Raw genomic sequence first — 18,719 nt, 5'->3', positions numbered from 1 at the left:
GGCCAGTAAGGGGGTGTTTTTAAGTACCCTAGAATGCCCTTAGATCTGTCATCCTCCTGTCTCAATGTGGAATCTAATTCATGTAAGAGAAATCCTTAAAGAGCAAAAGAAAACTGAAGATTAGCAGTAACCAAGTCTAGGACTGAGTGAGACCTCGGAGTCCTAGATCTTCCTTCCCTCCCTTGGCTATGGCAGCATGTTTGATGCTACTGACCCCGCTGGACACAGTCACCCCTTGGTCACAGTGCTTGATTCTATAGGGAAATGCCAAGACCACAGCTGCAAGGCAAATGTTTCTGTCTCTTTAAGCCATCATCATCCGGCCTTTCTCTGGGTTTCCTGATCTCGGGGACCCAGGCCGCCCAGTGACTTCCTCTCTGCTCCGCCCTCAGCTCCGAGAGACCAAGAGACCTCTTTACTCATGGCTGAAGGGAAGGCAGGAGTTCTCTGGGGCTTCTCTGGGCCACTTTAAAGTCTGTCACCAAGAAAGGTGAGCCTGAGCCTGTGAGCAGGGTGGGGAGGGGGCTGGGCTGTGAGACCAAAGTGTCTGCTGCCTCCACACCGGCATTTTACAAAGCACTATGCAGGAGCAAACCGTGCAAGCGCATGTGCCGCAGGCAAGAGCGGGCGTCCAGACGCCTGAGGGGTGGTCTGGGTTTCAACCTGAGCAAGTTCAGAGGAAGTCTTAGGAGTACACAGATTCTTGATGGGCAGATCTTGTCTCTTCCCAAACTTCTTTTATATGGTAAGAGAAACCTATTCTAGATCCCATTCCAAGAGCAAAGCGCGGTTTAGAAGATACCATTCCTCAAACTGCACATACAACAAATGCAGAAGATGCTTCTATGTCTCTATAAACCATGCCTTCGAGGCCAGTCTTGATGTGCCAAGTCTGCGCCCCTCTGAAGTCTCTTATTCTCACACCTGCATGGGGGGGGCCCTCTAACACACCTCAGAGGAATGGAACTTGGTCATCAAGCCCTGTCCCCACCTATCATTTAAACCTTTGCTTCCTGAATGAAGTTTGTCCCACTCCAACTATAGGGACCTCACAGTTTTTTTTCATGTCTACAGTGAAGAGTTGGAGAAATAGCTCGTTTTCAAATGCTGGGTGTGGATTAACCTCATGAGGAAAAATCCACTTGTTCTAGCAGAACCACTGAGGACGGGGCCAAAAGATGCGATGTCCAGGGGAACACCTAAATATTTCCGAGAAACACCAAGGCAAGAAAGAAACTAGATAACTCCTGAGCTCTTTTAAACATGTAGAACTGTTCTTGCTTTATATTCCCAGATAATTAAAGCCATTTGTCACCCAAGATTTCATTCAGTGTTTGTTTTTCTCTTAAAAAACATTGAAAATACCATTGGCTTCCACTCTGAGCTCCGGGGAGTCCTGACGCCCTGCCCTGGCCTCCCCTGAGTCCATGCACATGCTTCATTTTCCCCCAGGACAAGGTCTTCGAGCTCCTGCAGAAGTCTTGTTCGCTGCTCTCAGTCTTGTGGCTGCTTCTTCATTTCTGCATCATTTGTGGGAATTTGCTGATTCCCGCACCCAGAACAGAGACACAGAACCACACAGTGAGTTCTACTAAAGGCTTTGGGGAGAGGGAAGAGGTGCTAACCCAACCTATTCCCAAAGCCCCTCTAGGGAGACAGGGTGTTGAGTTAACATCTTCCTTTTTCATGTGTGTGGTGCCCACAGGGGGGAGTGTGGGAGGAAACCCATCACCCCTAGTGAAGACAAAGAGACAGATTCTGAAATGATGAGAAATGCAGATAAGCACTCAGACAAGAATGTGGGAGCAGAGCTCTTGCCAGAGAAAAGTCAGAGAGGGCTGGAGAGACTGAATCTGGGGTCTGTGCAGTCACAGACAGGCCTGATCACTGGAAACGAGGTTGAAGCAGCAGACTGAGGGGACTCCTGGGACCAGGCACACATGACCAGAGCGTGCTTGGCTGTATCAAATAACTGTGCAGTCAGAACATCTTTGGTGGAAGGGAAGTTGCTTAAAGAGAAGGGCTCAGAAACTCGTAAGACAACTTCGTGGAGCTGGTTCTTCCATCCATCTTTACTGGGCTCAGGAGAGCAAGCTCAGGTTGTCAAGCTAGCACTGCAACCATCTTTCTGGTCCCCCCAGAAACTATTCTTCAAAAATCCAGATGCTCTCAATAAGAAGGAACAGCAGATTTTCCTGTGGTGGACAAAAGGCACCCATGTCTCTGCTCACCTGGCCCCTAAAGCCTTGCTTTGCATTGCAGTGTTCCCTGCTCTTTAGACTTAGCCTGACATTGTGGTTGGTTTTGCCCCTCTGCAGGAAGGAGCGCATGAATGAGGAAATTGTGACTGAGTGTCCTGAGAAGCATGGGAGGAAGGAAGATGGCAAGAGACGAGGAAAGCACCTATGGTAACAGCCCTTCTCTCAATGCATCCCGGCTGGTGTGAGCCTAAGGGCCTCTGGGAGCCCCTGGGATGAAACAGCAGGACCCATTTGACTGTGTCTCTGCCCCTGCCCTGCTGAGAGAAGCTCACAGGTTCCCACAGCATGAAGGAGGATCCTAAACCTACTCTGGTCTCCACAAAATGACACAGAGGATGGGAAACCCAGGACTAGAGTGAGCCTCATTCACCAGGTCTCCAGTGTTAGAATAGAGGGCTAACTGCGTATTTAGTATTTGGGGGGTCAGGGAGATGACTGTGGGTAAAGGCACAAGCAGCCAGGACAGATGGGTTGACTTCAACCCCTGAGCCCACCGATGCAAGGGAGGGAACTGAGTCCTGAAACTCGACCTTTAGCCTCCGTAGAACAGTGATACGGCACCCCCGAGGATAAAATGTAACAAAATATTATCTAAGGGGGGCTTTCATCTTTAAGGAGCCAGCTTAAGACAAGAGAGGAGAAAGAGGGAAGCAGGTGAACTCTCCTCTCTAACAGCCCGGGAAAGGCCCACATTGTCTGCACTTCTGTAGGAGAGGTGTGCCCTAGCCTGAGCACTTCCTGCCCTTACACAAGCACTTGGTGGGCTGCGATCGTGGGCACTTCTGTAGGAGAGGTGTGCCCTAGCCTGAGCACTTCCTGCCCTTACACAAGCACTTGGTGGGCTGCGATCCAACCTGTGCCTGGGACTGAGGGGCTCCCCTGTGCTCAGTGACCAGCATCTGTCGGGGGAACATTAGGGTCAAATCAGCATCAGGTAGGCCTGTGTGTGCAGGACCAGAGATCCTGGTAGACCCAGGAGTTATAATAGACTCTTTCTGAAAGGCAGCGGGAGCACCTACAGGTGCAGAGAATACAAGGGCAGAGAGGAAAGATGGGGAGGAGCCTGAGCTCTGAGAGCCCAGAGCAGACGGGAGCACCAGCTTCCAAGGGGAGCAGGCACTGCGGTTCGTTCCCTTTGGGCTGAAGGTTAGAACATAGGTGAGCCCCAGGGAAAAGCCTTGTCTCTGACTCAGTGTTGCCCTATCTGGTCCTCAGGCTTGGAGATGGATTCACAGATCCCAAGGGGGCCCCCACTGAGGCTCATCCTGGTAGGTAGGACCGGGACCGGCAAGAGTGCCACTGGTAACACCATCCTGGGCCGGACCTGCTTCGTATCCAAGCTAGGGGCTGTGCCTGTTACCAGATCCTGCTCCTGGGCCAACAGAAAATGGGCCGGCTGGTATGTAGAGGTGGTGGACACCCCGGATGTCTTCAGCTCTGAGGTCAAAGAGACCGACCCTGCGTGCTCGGAAACAGCCCACTGCTTTCTACTGACGTCGCCCGGGCCGCACGCGCTGCTGCTGGTCACCCAGCTCGGTCGCTTCACCACTCAGGACAGCCAGGTGCTGGCCGGGGTGAAGCGGGTGTTCGGAGAGAAGGTGATGGCGCGGACTGTTGTGGTGTTCACTCGCAAGGAGGACCTGGCAGGAGAGTCTCTGCAGGATTACGTGCGATGCACAGACAATCGCGCCCTGCGGGAGCTGGTGGCTGAGTGTGGGGGCCGCGTGTGCGCCCTAAACAACCGAACTACTGCCCGCGAGCGTGAGGCACAAGCTGAGGAGCTGCTGGGCCTGGTCGCTGGCCTAGTGAGGGAGCACGGGGGCGCGTACTACTCCAATGAAGTGTATGATCTGGTGAGGACCCTGTGGAGATCTAACCCCAAGGACCAAGTCAGCAAGGTGGCAGAGATGGTGGCAAGACGCATGCAGAGGCCCCTGCGCACCAGGCTGCTAACTGGGCTGTGGGACTGGCAGAAATCTTACAGGAAGAGCTGGAGACGGGGCGTGGCTATTTTCCTGGGTGTGGCCTTCCTGATCTACCTGCTGGTCTACAGAAAGGCGCCTCAGACCACTGGGGACCAGAATAGCAGATAATGCTGGTCTTAGAAGATGGTTTTTTTTTTTTTTTTTTTTTTTTTTTTTTTTTTTTTTTTTTTTTTTGGTTTTTTCGAGACAAGGTTTCTCTGTGGTTTTGGAGCCTGTCCTGCTTAGAAGATGTTTTAACTAGGAAGAAAATCTTTTAAAAAGGAATACTTAGGTCTCTGCTCAGAGCTCGCAGTACTGCGGGAAACACGGTATTAGCTTTGCAAAGGCTTCAGAGGTGATGAGTCTCAACTTTAACTACATAATTCAGAGTTTAAAAAAAATAAAATTTGTCTAACTAAAGTTATTCATCATCCCTGTGGTTCATTCTTCTCTTAAAACGGCGAAAGCTCCTGGTAGCTTGTAAATGGGGACAAAATCACAGCACAAAGAGAACAAGCATTTCCTTTTCTTTTTAAAACTTATTCTTTGGTAATTTCATATAATAAATTTGGGTCATATTCTCTCACTTTCTCCAAGACCCCACCACCTCCCTCCTCTCAGAACTCCATGGTTTTTGTTTGTTTGTTTGTTTGTTTGTTTTATGTCTTAACAGCAACACAAAGCTGGATTTGTTGGCCAATACTCCTGAGCCTGCCCTGGGGTGTGGCTGATATACCCAGTGTCACTTCATTGAAGAGAATCCATTTTCCTTCCCCCGGGAGTTATAATTTGTGACTAGTTTCTTGATTGGAGGGGGCATTTATGTCTGGCTTGCACTTGCTCGGGTGTTGGGCATGCCGCTACAGGCTCTGTGATCACATGTGCACCTGCCCTGTTGTGTCTAGAAAATTGTTTTCTTGACGTCACCCAGCAGCTGAGGCTCTTAGGGTCCCCCTGCCCTCCCTTCCACAGAGATCTCTAACAAGATGGTGGCCAGGAGTTTCTTTCCTGTGCTCAAACCAAAGCCCAGGGTCTGGAAATTGGCTTCCCTAATTAACAGTCACAAGGATAGAAGGGTCACCGCCTGCTTTCTAGAGAACACAGGCATGTGGCTTCTTTGGGCTTAATTTGTTTCTCTGTGAAAATAGATATCGAGTTTGGGAGCTATCAAAATTTTTTTCATTTTTTTTTCTTTAAACAAAGGAATTATTTCAAGATGGGCTTGATGGCACATGCCTGCCACTCAGGAGGCAGAGGTAGGAGGATCGGGTGTTCCTAGCTCAGGGTCCTGGGTTCAATTACTAGTTGGGGGGGGGTGTTAATGTGTGAACTCTTGACAGTTAGGTTTCTGGGAGATTCTGGCTTTGTCTGAAGAGTTACAACCTGCCAGGATGGATCAGGGTCTGTTGATTTCTCCCCACTTCCCACCCTGCCCTAATAACCCAAAGCAGGAGGGATCAGGGTCTGTTGATTTCCTCCCCACCTCCCACCCTGACCTAACAAATCAAACCGAACTCACTCCTAGTCTGCTAGGTTGAAACTGTGTGAAAATATAAAAGCTGAGGAGTGAATAAAAATCAAAATGGAAAAAAATCTAACAGGAACATAACCATCCCTCAGAAGTCTTTCTCTTTTCCTTCCTTCCTTTCTTCCTTCCTTCTTTCTTTCTCTTTTCCTCTTTCTCTCTCTTTCTTTAAAAGAAAAACACACAACGTAAGTCCTTAGACTCCTTTGTCTTCCTATCCCCCTTTGCTTTGAGACATTTATCCCCTTAAATCCCTTTTTCCTCTCCAGGTGAAGAGCAGAAGGAGCTGGTGGAATGCAAACATCGGGGAAGGTCAGACCCTGCTCCTCAGGGACGCGGGCTCTAACTTAGGTTGAAGCCCTCTCCTCCCATCGCAGGCCTTCCTCTTGCCCAAAGGATGTGGGGAGCTCATTTCCCTCTGGATAAAGACACAGCTGGTCACTACCAATTAGGAGAAAGGACAGTGACACTAATAAAGGCTCTACCACATCCTCTGGAGGAAGAGCTATGGCTTCTTATTAGACTGTCTCACTCCGTGGCCTAGGCTGCCTTCTAACTCAAGGCAATCCTCCTGCTTCAGCTCCCTGACAATGATAAGAAAAAGCCACCATGCTCAGCTTGAGTTATGTCTCCTCTTGAAAATGGATGCAGAGGACTGCATCTATCTGGTTTTAAACTCTCCCCACCACCCCACCTCACTGCAGTCTCTTAGTGTGTCACCTCCTCAGCTCCCCTGAAATCCTGGTATCCATAATCTAAAGCCAAGCACACTTCCTGCCAACAGAAAGCATCATGGGGGAATTCTGAGATGAGAACCACCTGCATAAGCCAGAACTGGGTTTGATGCTCAAGGTTCAGTACTTAACAGGTACAGTCAGGTAAAGAAATGCTCCACACAGCAGAGAAGAGGCAGTCAGCACCCAGTCTCATGTCTGAGCTCAGCTGCCCTTTGAGGGGGCTGACCATGCCCTCTGGGACCAGCAGTGCTTTTCTGCCCCCGTTTAGGGGACCCGTCTAAAGACAAAGTGGTCACGTGGGTCCCAGGGTCTTGGGGTCGAGCAGATGCTCACCTTCGGTGCTAACAGGGGAATCCGGGGCCCAGCACTTCCAGTCATAAGAGGGCTTTCTGGAACCTGGGGGACGGGGCTGTCCTCCACCGCCCAGCTTCTGACTCCCAATGCTTTGTGTGCTCAGACCTTTCTGAAGAGGAAATGAGTAGGGCAGGGCGGCCTGTCAGCTTTCCACAGGAAGCGGCCATTTACCACGGCAGCTCTGCTGTGTTCTGGCGGATTTCAGGTCAGCGTTCAAGGCCTTTCCCCCCACTTTAGGGGACAGCCTGCGGGGCAGTGGTGTGTGCTGCGTCACCGTGTTTTTTTCTTCTTTTCCTAACTCTGGAAGTGGACTTTCTGTGAGAGCATCATCCAGCAGGCACAGGTCCTCTGCCTGCCGGCAAGTGACTCACGCTGGTGACTGGAGGCAAAGCCCTGCTGGCCCGGGTAAGGAGGAGGCTCTGGCAGCCACTTGGGGGCCGGGAGGACCAATGGGGACCTGTTCTGCTCCTCTTTAGCTGGCCCTCAGGCGAGCTCTGGTACTTTGGGTTCTCTGGACAGTGAAGTGAGCGTCAGTGACAGCACATGGTGGGGCAGGGCCCTGAAATTTTCATGTCATCATCCCCAGACCCATGGGGATGCTGGGACTTTCCGCCTCATTGCCTGCGCCTTTCTGAAACCCTCGCTTTAACAAAGCTGAACCAATGTTTAACAAAGCTGAACCAATGTTCCTTCCTCTTCGGCAGGTGGAAAACTTAAAGTCCCAGCGCCCAGGTTTTCCCAAGATCCCCAGCAGGTGGCGAACTCTCCCCCATTTTTATCCCAGACTCCTCAAAGCCCACTCAGGTCAGACAGGCTTCACCCCTAGGAGGTCAGCATGGGGCCTTAAGGCTCTACAGACCAGGGTGGAATCTCCCTGTTCCCTCCATCATGATCCAGTCCTCCCCTAGAAGGCCAGTCAGTGAATTCTATCTCCTGATCTTGTTCTGAAACCACCCTATTCTTCCCAGTCTGCGTAGCCCATACCTTTCCTATAACATAGCCCAAGACACTGTAGCAGGCCAATAGCCATGAGTTCAAGACTCGTGTGAGCGCTCCCCTTGTTAGCTGAATCTTACAGGAGAGGGTGGTCTTCCTGTAAGGGTGGAGACTCTTGGTCACCAACCTGCTCTGTGACTCCAGGACCTGGATATAAAGGCGAGGGGAGAGGCAGATGGGTGGAGCAGATATCAGTGAATATGTTTTTATTTTTAGTTGTGTCAGAGAGTGCAGCACACACTGGTGCTACGGGACTCTTGTAGAGGTAGGAGGACAGCTTTCTGAAGCAACTTCTTCCCTTCTACTTGGTGCAAACAGCATCTTTCTTGCTGCTGCACCATGGGCTTGCTGGCTTGACCGCTTCTGGCCAAGTCTCCTCTCTTCATGGGCTGCCTCGCTGTGTGAGACATTGGGATTGCGGACGCAGGGAAGCATCTCCAGCTTTTCACTAGCGTCCTGGGCCTCAGAGTCGAGTCCTCAGCTTGTGCAGCCGTTGTTCTGCCCCTGTGTCATAGCTGCCAGCCTGGTTCTTGCACATCAGGAAGCCAGAAAGACCGTCTCTCAGAAAGTGGCTCCCTGAGCTGTGTTCTCACTGCTGGGTAAAATAAAGCGTCCTGATGAATCAGCTCGGCTGGCTTCAGACAAGAATGTTCATTTTGTGTGTTTGCTTCTACCTGCTCCCTGAGTGATACCTGCCCCCTGGTCACCCACTGCCGCTCACACGCTGCCTGCCAATCTCCCGTGGCCTCTGCACCCATGCTGCAGAAAATTAGCAGAATTTTCCTTTTGGAGCAGAAATCCATGTCCATTCTCCACTATTGTGTGCTCTGCAGGCTGACAGCCACAGCATCTCTTTGTGTCCCTCACATGCCCCCTCCCTTTTCCTAGGCTGTTGTCAGTCCCTTCTCCTGTGTGACCATTTCAGTGTCTCCTTCAAATGCGCCCTGACTCATCTCTGGGCATGTGGGCATTTGCTTATATCTGTCAATGACTTTGTCCTTTAGTGGGACATATGTCTCCTGTAGTCTGTCTGATTCAGAAGCTTCCCCACTAATGTTGCTGAGTTCGGTTGTGACAGCCACATTGCACACATGCAAGTGACGCTGAGAACCAAGCCAGGTTCTACCGAAATCCTTCGAAACCGAACAGACACCCCAGGCGGTCTTATCTTTGAGTGATTCTTGTGGGGAGGCAAGTAGTATTTTTGTTTTGTGAAAACGTGAACTTAGATATTGAAGTATGCTTCTTTCTCTGTGCTGGTATTGGAGTGACCTCCAGCAATCAGTACTACCTTGTGGCCAAAGCACCGGACAGCAGCATCATACACAGGGTTCCAAGACAGCAGGCTTATTGATTTATTAGGGATTATCTCCCCCAACTACCCACTGGGTGAGAAGTCCAAGAGACGACACAGACAAAAAGAGCTATTTGGGGAGAGTTGTCTATAAGGCAGATGTGTGACTCTGGGCAGCTCATGTAACTTTAACAGAAATTCTGGTGGCCTGTCACCAACAGCACAGGGAACACAAGAAAAAGATGGGCATGTAAGAAGCCTGGATACGATGAGTGTCTGCAGGGGAAGTCCTGGCGGGGAAGCTCAGTTTCATCGCCACGGACACTGTGTCCTTCACAGTCAAGTCTCAGACAATGAGTAGAAGCGGTGCGCTATGACTTGAAGAATTTTCCTAAGAACAGGGTATAGCTTACAGTGATAAGAACAGTCGAGCCTAGAGAAGTATGTTCTTCTCTGCATGCAAGGAAAGGAGGGGGAGAAGAGGTGAACTGACAGAGCAGAACAGAGGAAAAGAAGGGGGTAGAGGAGGAGAGGGAGATGCCCTAAGATATTCTGGAAATGTGGAAAGAATGGATGGGTTTTTATGAAGAGGCCCAAGAAAAACCTTTTTCTTTGCAAAATAAAATTGTGAAGGACGAAATAGCAGAAGCACTATCAGTATCGCATAAGCCTTGCCATGCCCCAAATTCAGGGGATGACCAGAACTAAATCCTAAGAGCGCTAGAAATGCGGTGACCATCATGGAGCCCTATGGAGATTTGGGGTTCGCCTGGGAGACTGGATAGGCAAGAGCAACTCAACCCACTCAAGAGTTAAACCTGGCCATATCCAGCCAGCAGAAAGTGTGTACCCCAGATGAACCAGCTGTTCAACAGAAGAGCCAAGGGGTGCCTATGGGGATTATCTTACAGTGTTCTTTGTTTTGAAAAGAAATGATTTCAGAACAGTTTGATGTCTATTAATAGAAAATGAATAAGATGTTGCAAAAAGGGCATTCACGTCGATGTTTAACATGCAGAAAACAGGACTGAGAATTGTCTAAGGATGTAAATACATATGCAAATACTCAAATATTTAAAAACATCATAATACTGATTGCTGTGAAGGCCAGAATGAGAGAATGAGACAGGAGATTAGGAGAAGAAAAACCCAGAATCCATGAAGTACATCTGTGACGTTTTGATTTTTTATCTGTGGTGAAACTGCAGGAGAACAGCCAACCATTTCTATCCGTTCTTTGCACAGGGTGACTGCTTGTTTTTAGTCTATGTTTTTAAAGATTTATTCTTACTATGTATCTTTTTTATTCTATGTTTTTCATGTGCCTTTCTCCAAGTACAAATATGTTTTAAAACTACAAGCTTTTAAAAACCAGCTGAATGATCTGATCTGAAAGTTCACGCAGGGATGGCTGGTGTCACAGGCTAGCCCTTCCTGCTGCATGCTTCTCTTTCCATCACACCAAAACCAGAGACATAGCATTACACCAGTCACACCAAAACCAGAAAGTATCTGCGTCATGGTCATCCAGGCTCTGTCTGCATGTACTGAAGTACAAAAACCATGATTATTTGGCAGAGCGGGACCTCAAAGCCAAGCAGGAAAGATGCGTGATTAAACCCCCAGTGAGAATTTTATCCTGTCTTGTATATTGACTCTTCCATCATGGTACCACAGTCTCTTCCCACCCTCTCCAGGTGTGGAGAGGCCACCTTGTCAGTCCTCCTGTCCTCCTTCCTCAGGTCAGATCTTGGAGGAGTTGCCATCCTCCCAGGGAAAGCCTGCTTTGCCTCTGGAACATTTTCCCACGCTGGAAATGCCCAAATAGTTCAAACAAAACAATGTTATTCACTGCACAGCAATTATTTTCTCTGTCCTGGCAGGTTCATCTACTTTGGTCCAGGTTTTTTTTGTTTTGTTTTGTTTTGTTTTTTTGTCTCGTTCTTGCTCATACGAGAATGCTCCACAGATTTACACTTCCAGCCTGGTGGAGATCATCCGTTCATCTGCAGGAAACGCCTGCTTTCCCACGAGTGAGGAAGAGCAAGAGCACACTGTGCTGCAATGCCCCTGCCTCACTCCAGTCAGTTACTTACGAATGTTTGCAGTCAACATAGGTGCGAGAGTTAGCCAGGGAAATGGCCATGCGAGGACAGTTACACCGAGCTACCTGAGTCAAAGCGCCTCGCCAGTTCCCATGTGGACGTGACTTTAATTCTTTCCTGTTTTGGTTCCAGAAGAAATGGAAGGCCTCTGGAAGAGCACATATGGAACCATAGTTGAAGGTAAGAAAGCACCAAGGTCCTGAAGGGACCGAGACCCAAAACAGGTTCAGACACTCAAGATCAAGAAGAAGACAACGGCCGTTTGTTCCCCGTGTCTCCAGATCTCTGTGTCCAAGCTGCTGCTGTGTTCATGTACACATATGCACACATACATACACACAGGCATGCATACACATACACATGCACAGAGACACACATGCTCACAGACTCAAGTGCTTGCAAACACACACATGCGCAAACACACTGCACGGTGACACTCTCCTCCACACAATGTGGTGAAACGTGATTCTGACACACGTTCAGGGTTAGAAGGGCCTGCAACTAAACAGCGACAGAGTTTCTCTTTCCTCCCTCATCTTCTCTCAGCTGAGGGGGGGGAGAAGGGAGGGAGGAAGGGAGGGAGGGAGGAAGGGAGGGAGGGAGGGAGGAAAAAAGAAGGAAGAAAGGAAGGAAGGAAGGAAGGAAGGAAGGAAGGAAGGAAGGAAGGAAGTTGCCCTAAAGTGATTATGTCTTACAGAACCCCCCATAACACTAAGGGAAATTAAAACCAGCACAGAGTAAAGGGAATCGGCTAGATTTTGTTTTCTGTGATACTGAGAATTGAGCCCCGAGCCTTACAATGCCGGATGGGCGCTCTATCACTGAGCCAACCTCAGCTTTCCCCCAAATGACAGAATTTTAGGAGTGTACAGGGCACTTAAAACTCATTTGGACTCACGGGAAAGCCCTGGGTCCTCATGCCTTCAAGGCTGGAGATCTGAGCTCTTGTCTTCATGGTGTTCCTCCAGCACTCCTCTTGTTATAGGCCCTGAGCCACGCCCAGCAATAGATGGCCTTTCTAGCATTCTGCTTCTGATTCTAACCATCTTCTCTCCCACCCTTCTGCACCCGCCCACTTTGTATCATTTCCCCGATGTTAACTGTCACCGTCCCCCACCTCAAATCCAAGTGCCCCCTGGCTTCCTAGGCTAACCCAGCTGTCTCACCTCAAATCCAAGTGCCCCCTGGCTTCCTAGGCTAACCCAGCTGTCTCTGCGTGTGAGCCAGTGCAGCTCTTCCACCTGGAGTCACCTCGGGGTGGGGGTGGGGTCGGATATGCCGAGCACATTCACACAGTATGTCTAGAGCATCATGGGTAAAAGAGGTGGCTGTCAGCCATGACTTCATCTCTGCCCCCTCCTTAACTAACGCATACTTATTTCACAACCAGTTTTCTGGGGAGCTGCCCTGAGCATCCTCCAGGGGAGAGCACAGGGACCTTCTCTTCAGAAATGGCACATTTGTTGTGGTCTAGAAGGAACAGAGCCTCTCCTTCCTGTGGCAGTCCCACCCCCTGCCCATGTGTCCTAGAATGGGCTCCCAACAGGGACTTCATGAAAGTCCAGGACCACCTAAAATTACAGGCAAACAGTTGGGAGCATTTGAATGGCACCTATTTTTCTGGGAATGAGGACAATTGATTTCAGGAGATATCCGCAAGGACCCAGGACGTCAAAGCCCGAAGACTTGCTGAGTGAGGCACAAACCTACTTTTGTCTACAGGGAACGGGGAAGCCTACTGTGGAGCAGAATCGGGCTGCCTAAGGATTCTCCTGGTGGGTAAATCTGGCTGCGGGAAAAGCGCCACAGGGAACAGCATCCTCGGCCGAAAAGCATTTGAATCTAGGCTTGGAGCCCAGTCAGTGACCAGGACCAGCCAGGCAGAGACGGGCACATGGAAGGGAAAGAGACTGTTAGTGGTAGACACACCCCCCATCTTTGGGTCAAAGGCCCAGAATCAAGACATGGACAAGGACATTGGAGATTGTTACCTGCTGTGTGCCCCAGGACCCCACGTGCTGCTGCTGGTGGCCCAGCTGGGACGCTTCACAGCTCAGGACACCCTAGCCGTGAGGAGGGTGAAGGAGATCTTTGGGGCAGGAGTCATGAGGCACATGATCGTCCTCTTCACCCACAAAGAAGACCTGGCAAATGAGACTTTGGATGAGTTTGTGACCCACACTGACAACCACAGCCTGCGCAGCCTGGTCCACGAGTGTGGGAGGAGGTACTGTGCCTTTAATAACAGGGCTTCAGGAGAAGAGCAGCAGGGACAGCTGGCAGAGCTCATGGCCCTGGTGAGGGGGCTGGAGCAGGAGTGTGAGGGCTCTTTCCATAGCAACGACCTCTTCCTTCATGCCCTTGTGCTCCTTAGCGATGGCTGCCGTGAGTACCAGGAAGCCTACAGGTGGTACCTGGCCAAGGTGAGGCAGGAGGTGGGGAGGCAGAAGCGGGAGCTGGAGGAGCAGGAGGGCAGCTGGGTGGCTAAGATGTTTTGCAGAGTCAGGACATGCTCGTGCTCCCAAATCGCAGCAGCCGCCCTTCTTATTGGGTGTGGTTTGATTTTTATTGGCATTTTAATTACCTTGTATGTTAACTGGTGGAACTGAGCGTTTTCGGGTGATTTCTGCCATCAGCGCCCTCTCCCGGGGTTCGCATTTCTGTCTGCACCGGGGCACCTCAGTTTCACTCTCGTTTGACTCCCTTGAATCAAGTATGAAAGAAAAAGAACGCATTTCTTAAGTTGTGAGGGTGAGTCAAGGAGTTCCATCATAAAGGCCCGGGTGCTAATACTCAGGCATCTGCACTGGCCGGCCCTTAGGGTCCTGACAGGCTGCTCCTCAACTGCACCCACTAAGAACACCCCATGCACTTTCGCCATGTTCCCTCATAAAAGTCAAGCCTCGTCCACCTCCTGTCTCCTTCTCTTCCATCACTCTTGTCCCCAGGGACCAGGATCTGGCCCTCTCTCTGCCCCCTTTTCTGACCCTTCTTTCCTCTTCCAATAAACCTCCACTGTGAGCCCTGCTATATGGCTTTACTCCTTCCTGCTGATTTTTAAACTATAATATTGGTGTCGGAGCCGCGGCAGGCTCTTCTGGGCTTCCTCTTGCCCACTGGCAGCCTGAGGCATGCCGAGACCCCGGATCCCGGTCCACAGATGACAGCCTCACTTGTCCAACTAACAGGTTGCTGAGCCCCGCCTACCAAAATGGGCATGATTGGTGAGCCTCCCCTTGTCTGGCCATTCCCCCACGAGTGAGGATTCGTCTCTCCGCCATGATTTCTCACCTCTGGGACAAGCCCTGATATCAGATAACCCACATGTCTCTTGGGGCTCAGCACACCATGGTCCCTGGACCTTTGGGTGATGACCCACTGGCCAGCTTCTGCCTTCTCAATCAATCCCTTGGAACTCCTGGGACGCTAGAAATTGAAGACTCTTGACTCTTATTCTCTGCCTCGCTCATGGGAACTATATCACTGTCTACACCTCCAAGCGCTCAGGCTTTTAAGTGCTTCTAAATTCATCTGCCTTTGCGGACAAATCTGGCCCAAATGCTCCTTAGATATCAATCCAAATGGCGGCTTCTCAGCACCCTATATCCTGATATTTTAAGGGACCTTTGCTACATTCTGTGAGTGATTCAACAGATGGAAGGGGTGCCCTGTTTTCAAGCTTTCTCTTATCTCCACTTCAAGCCCTCTCTACATTCTTTTTCCCGGTTCTTATACTCAGCTTCGAAGCCCGTTAAGCTGCATTTCCTCCTTTCATTGAGTAAACAGACAACAAACTGGGGTTTTATACGTCTAACTCTGCTTCTTTCATTTAAGAATTACAAAGTTAGTTTCCGAAGCAACAGTCCGCCTCTGCCGCTAAAGCAGTTCCATGCTGCCAGGTCCCTTTTCGCCATCAGCTATGCAGCGTGCGCACCCTTTAAAAGTGCCCGGCAGGCAGAGCGCATTCCCGTTGCCTCGTCTCTTGTCTCTACACCTGTCTTTGTCTCTAATTTCCTCCCGTGCCCCTTTTTCTCTCGTGCTTCTCTTCCTCTTGTCTGCCTGCCTCTCTCAAGTCCCCACTCGGAGGCAGCCGTTCACGCTTTCACTCCCAATAAACCTCTTGCACTAACTCTGTTGCGTGCGGCGTACCGGGGAGGGCCCGCCAGAGATAGCCACTTCACGCTAGGAGCCTACCTGCCTGCTCCACCTGCACAGATCCACTCTCTTCCACCTACAACAAATCTGCTTCCTGATCTGATTTCTCCTTCACTGACAGCTTTGCCTTCTATTCAATACCAACAACTGGGTCTCTGGCAGGGCTCCCTGCCTCTGACCATTCCCCTGGATGTGAGGCTTCATTTCTCGAGCACAGTACGATTGTGTCTCTCAGGGCTCATAGCCCTTGGCCCCTGTTCTTGTGAGACGATGTATTGGACAGCTTGTGCCCACTCAATCTGGTCCTCCCTGGATTCCTGGATCTGTCTCATCCTTGGGAACTGTGTCATACACCTCCTCGCTTTTGGAGACTCACTGACCAGTACTCTCTGGACCGGCCAAGTCAGGGAACTGAGAAAGAATTCTCCACTTTTTTTTCTTTGCTTCAAGACCTGCTTGTGTCTGTCTGCTCGCCCTCTCTAAATGTCCTGTTTGCTGCAGCATGTGGGTCAGATGAGGAGGCCTGCTTCCTCCTGCTCAGACACACCAGTTCCCCCTTTCTTTTTATTTGCCCGACTCCTATTTAATATAAGGTGTGTGTGTGTGCATGAGACATGTATTTAACCCCATATGTGTAAATGTAAGCTGGGTTTAATTCTGCATGCATGTGTATGTAACTTGGATTCAATTCTGTGATATGTACATAAAACTATTGTTTAAAAAAACATGTTTTAATCAGCAGCCGTGTGGCTCACCTTCATCTTGACTGGTGATATCATCATGATGTAAGCAGCTGCATGGCTGGTGGCCATTTTTTACTAAGGTTAAAGAATACAGTTATTAATCCTAAGGAACCCTCTGTTCATTTTATCTCCTTTTAGACTAAGAAAGCAACACACCTCAAACATTTTGGATTGGTAAGGACTTTGTAGGATGATAGAAATGTAAAGTTACATGTGTCAACTCTGGTTTAGAATATACTCTATATCGTGATAAAAATTTAAGGTTATAAAGGTCTATTCAGAAGGTAGACTACTTGAGAAGAGGAAGGATATGAACAAGAGTGGGGAGGGATAAGAGATGGTGTTGGGGACTGAAAATGAACAAAAATGTATTATATAAATGCATGAAATGTCATAATAAACCAAGTATTATGTATAACTTATATATGATAATAGGAACAGCAACAATAAAACTTCAAAAGAAGTTTAAAAAAAAAGGTCTGTTCACATTAACAAAAGCTGACTTAGAGATTTACACCTAAGTACTTACGTCTTTGCCAAGTGTTCAACACCAAGCTTCCAGAGAACTTAAATAAGTGATGTCATATGTTTGATAAATAAGATTTGATAAACAAGATATATATTCTATAATGGAGTTTCTGGTACCCAAGAGGATTCTTTTCCCAGAGCTGGGCATTTGGGCAGAGGCCCCCATGGCTTGCCAAGGGCAATGCTGGCCTCTGTGCTCCTTCAGTCCCTGCTCACAGGCCCCCTTCTCCTGTTTCCATGTGGCCCTGGTGATCTTTCCCGTCCCTTTTCCTTGTCTTCTCAGGAGACAGCCTTATGAGTGTGGCACAAATTTGTTATATTCCACTTTTTACTATCGACTGCCCTCAGTCATCAACCACCTGTCTCCTGGTATCGGATGGGAAGAGGATGTGAGCTGATGCTGTGGTGTGGGGGAAGGACCAGGGGCTTTCAGGTTTGTTTATGTGAAGACGGGAAAGCTTAAGTGCTGACAAGGAGAAAGCGATCTGAGATGTATAAAAGAACGAAACATGTTCCAGATTTCTCTTGCGCGCTCTGTTACTGTTCACAATCTTGACATTAATTGATGGAATTCTGGTAAGCCATCAGTCTAGCTCTGGCGGAGCACTAAACATTATACTCTACCACTATAGTATCACAGCTACAAGCTCAGGGTTTCAAATTCTCTTTGGCTGCTTTCTAATGTGTCTAAAACTTATCTCTTTGTAAATTCAAAGTTCTCGTGAGCTCCAGGGAATCGCCTCGAACTCACCTCAAATAGCATTTTGCCAGGTCCAAGTGGTTCCTGACTGTTATACAGAGATTGGACAGTGAAGTGAAACAGACAGGTACCCCAGGACATGGCCAACACCCCAGATATCCCAGGTTCCCCAAAGATGACTGATGCTCCCCAGGTCAGCAGGAAGCAGTCTCGAGAACACGGCATCCTCATTCCTGCCTCACCTGCTACCCCTTTCTAACTCCTCACCTTTTTATAATAAACAAGAGGGGGGAATGTTAGTATTCAGGCATCTGGACTGGCCTGCCCTTGGGTTCCTGACAAGATGCATCCTCAGCTGCAGGCACTAAGTGCACCCCCGTGCACATTGGCTAAGTTTCCTTATAAAAGGCAGGCCTTATCCACCTCCCGTCCCTTCCTCTTCCACCACTCTTGCCCCCAGAAACAGATCTCTGTCCCCTTTTCTGCCCCCTTTTCTGCCCCCTTTTCTGCCCCCTTCTCTGTCCTCTTTTCTGCCCCTTCTCTCTCCTCTTCCAATAACCTCCTGTGTGAGCCCTATTGTATGGTGTGACTCTCTCTCCCACCGTTTTCAAAACTATTAACACTGGGGACTTGCAAAAAGGAGGGTGCTTGGACTCTGTCGCAATGAGTGTGTCTCACCTAGTGCCCCACTTCCTACAGAGGGGATGTTAACACACAAAGCTGAGGACAGAATCTTATTTTAGTCGTAAGTCCACCCTGATCTCATTTTAGCTGTAAAAGTCAGGTCTACGTCCTCTTTCCAGACCCAAAAAGGATAAGGACAATGTTCACGAAGCAGGGGGCTCTAAGGTATACAAGAGAATGGAGTCAAGAGGCCTGAGCATGAGTGGGGAACAGAGTGGAGAGGCTACAGGATAAGGGTGGGTCTTACCCCAGGGATTGCAGAAACCAGAAAGTCTATGTTCAGTAATACAGAGAGCCAGTGGGTGGGTGTCTTGGGCTTGGAAGACTGGAGAGTACAGTATAGCTGCTCGACACCACATACAGGCAAAAGCCACTATGATCAAGAGGCTGTGTGTTCATAAAACTTGATGAGCCCTGATTTTTAAATTATATGTTATTTTCATGTGTGAAACTAGAACATTATTCTCCTGAATTCTTCAGCCATTAGAAAAAGGTGAAAATGAGTTGGAGAACTACTCAGGGTTTAAGATCACATATTGCTCTGCTGGAGAAGCCGAGTTTGAATCCCAGCACCCACACCAGGCAGCTCACAACAGCCTGTGATTCCAGCTCTGGGTGATCTACCGCCCTCTTCTGGCCTCCACAGGCACCGCACTCACATGTGCACACACAA

At 49.3% G+C, this 18,719-nt stretch overlaps 1 protein-coding gene across 1 annotated transcript; it reads left to right on the top strand.

Moving 5' to 3' along the window:
• The first annotated feature begins 398 nt into the window (after window positions 1–398).
• On the top strand, window positions 399–13,912 carry LOC130887249 (uncharacterized). Its single transcript, XM_057789591.1, has 7 exons — window positions 399–490; window positions 1,453–1,581; window positions 2,319–2,408; window positions 3,477–4,346; window positions 6,998–7,246; window positions 11,369–11,416; window positions 12,959–13,912. Exons 3-7 carry the CDS (start codon window positions 2,366–2,368, stop codon window positions 13,843–13,845), a joined length of 2,097 nt encoding a protein of 698 aa, XP_057645574.1. The 5' UTR covers window positions 399–490; window positions 1,453–1,581; window positions 2,319–2,365; the 3' UTR covers window positions 13,846–13,912.
• Window positions 13,913–18,719: the final 4,807 nt, after the last annotated feature.

The sequence above is a fragment of the Chionomys nivalis genome, chromosome 1, assembly GCF_950005125.1.
Source record: "Chionomys nivalis chromosome 1, mChiNiv1.1, whole genome shotgun sequence".
NCBI lineage: Eukaryota > Metazoa > Chordata > Mammalia > Rodentia > Cricetidae > Chionomys > Chionomys nivalis.
Note: the sequence above shows the minus strand (reverse complement) of the source record. Positions and strands in the feature narration are given on the sequence as shown.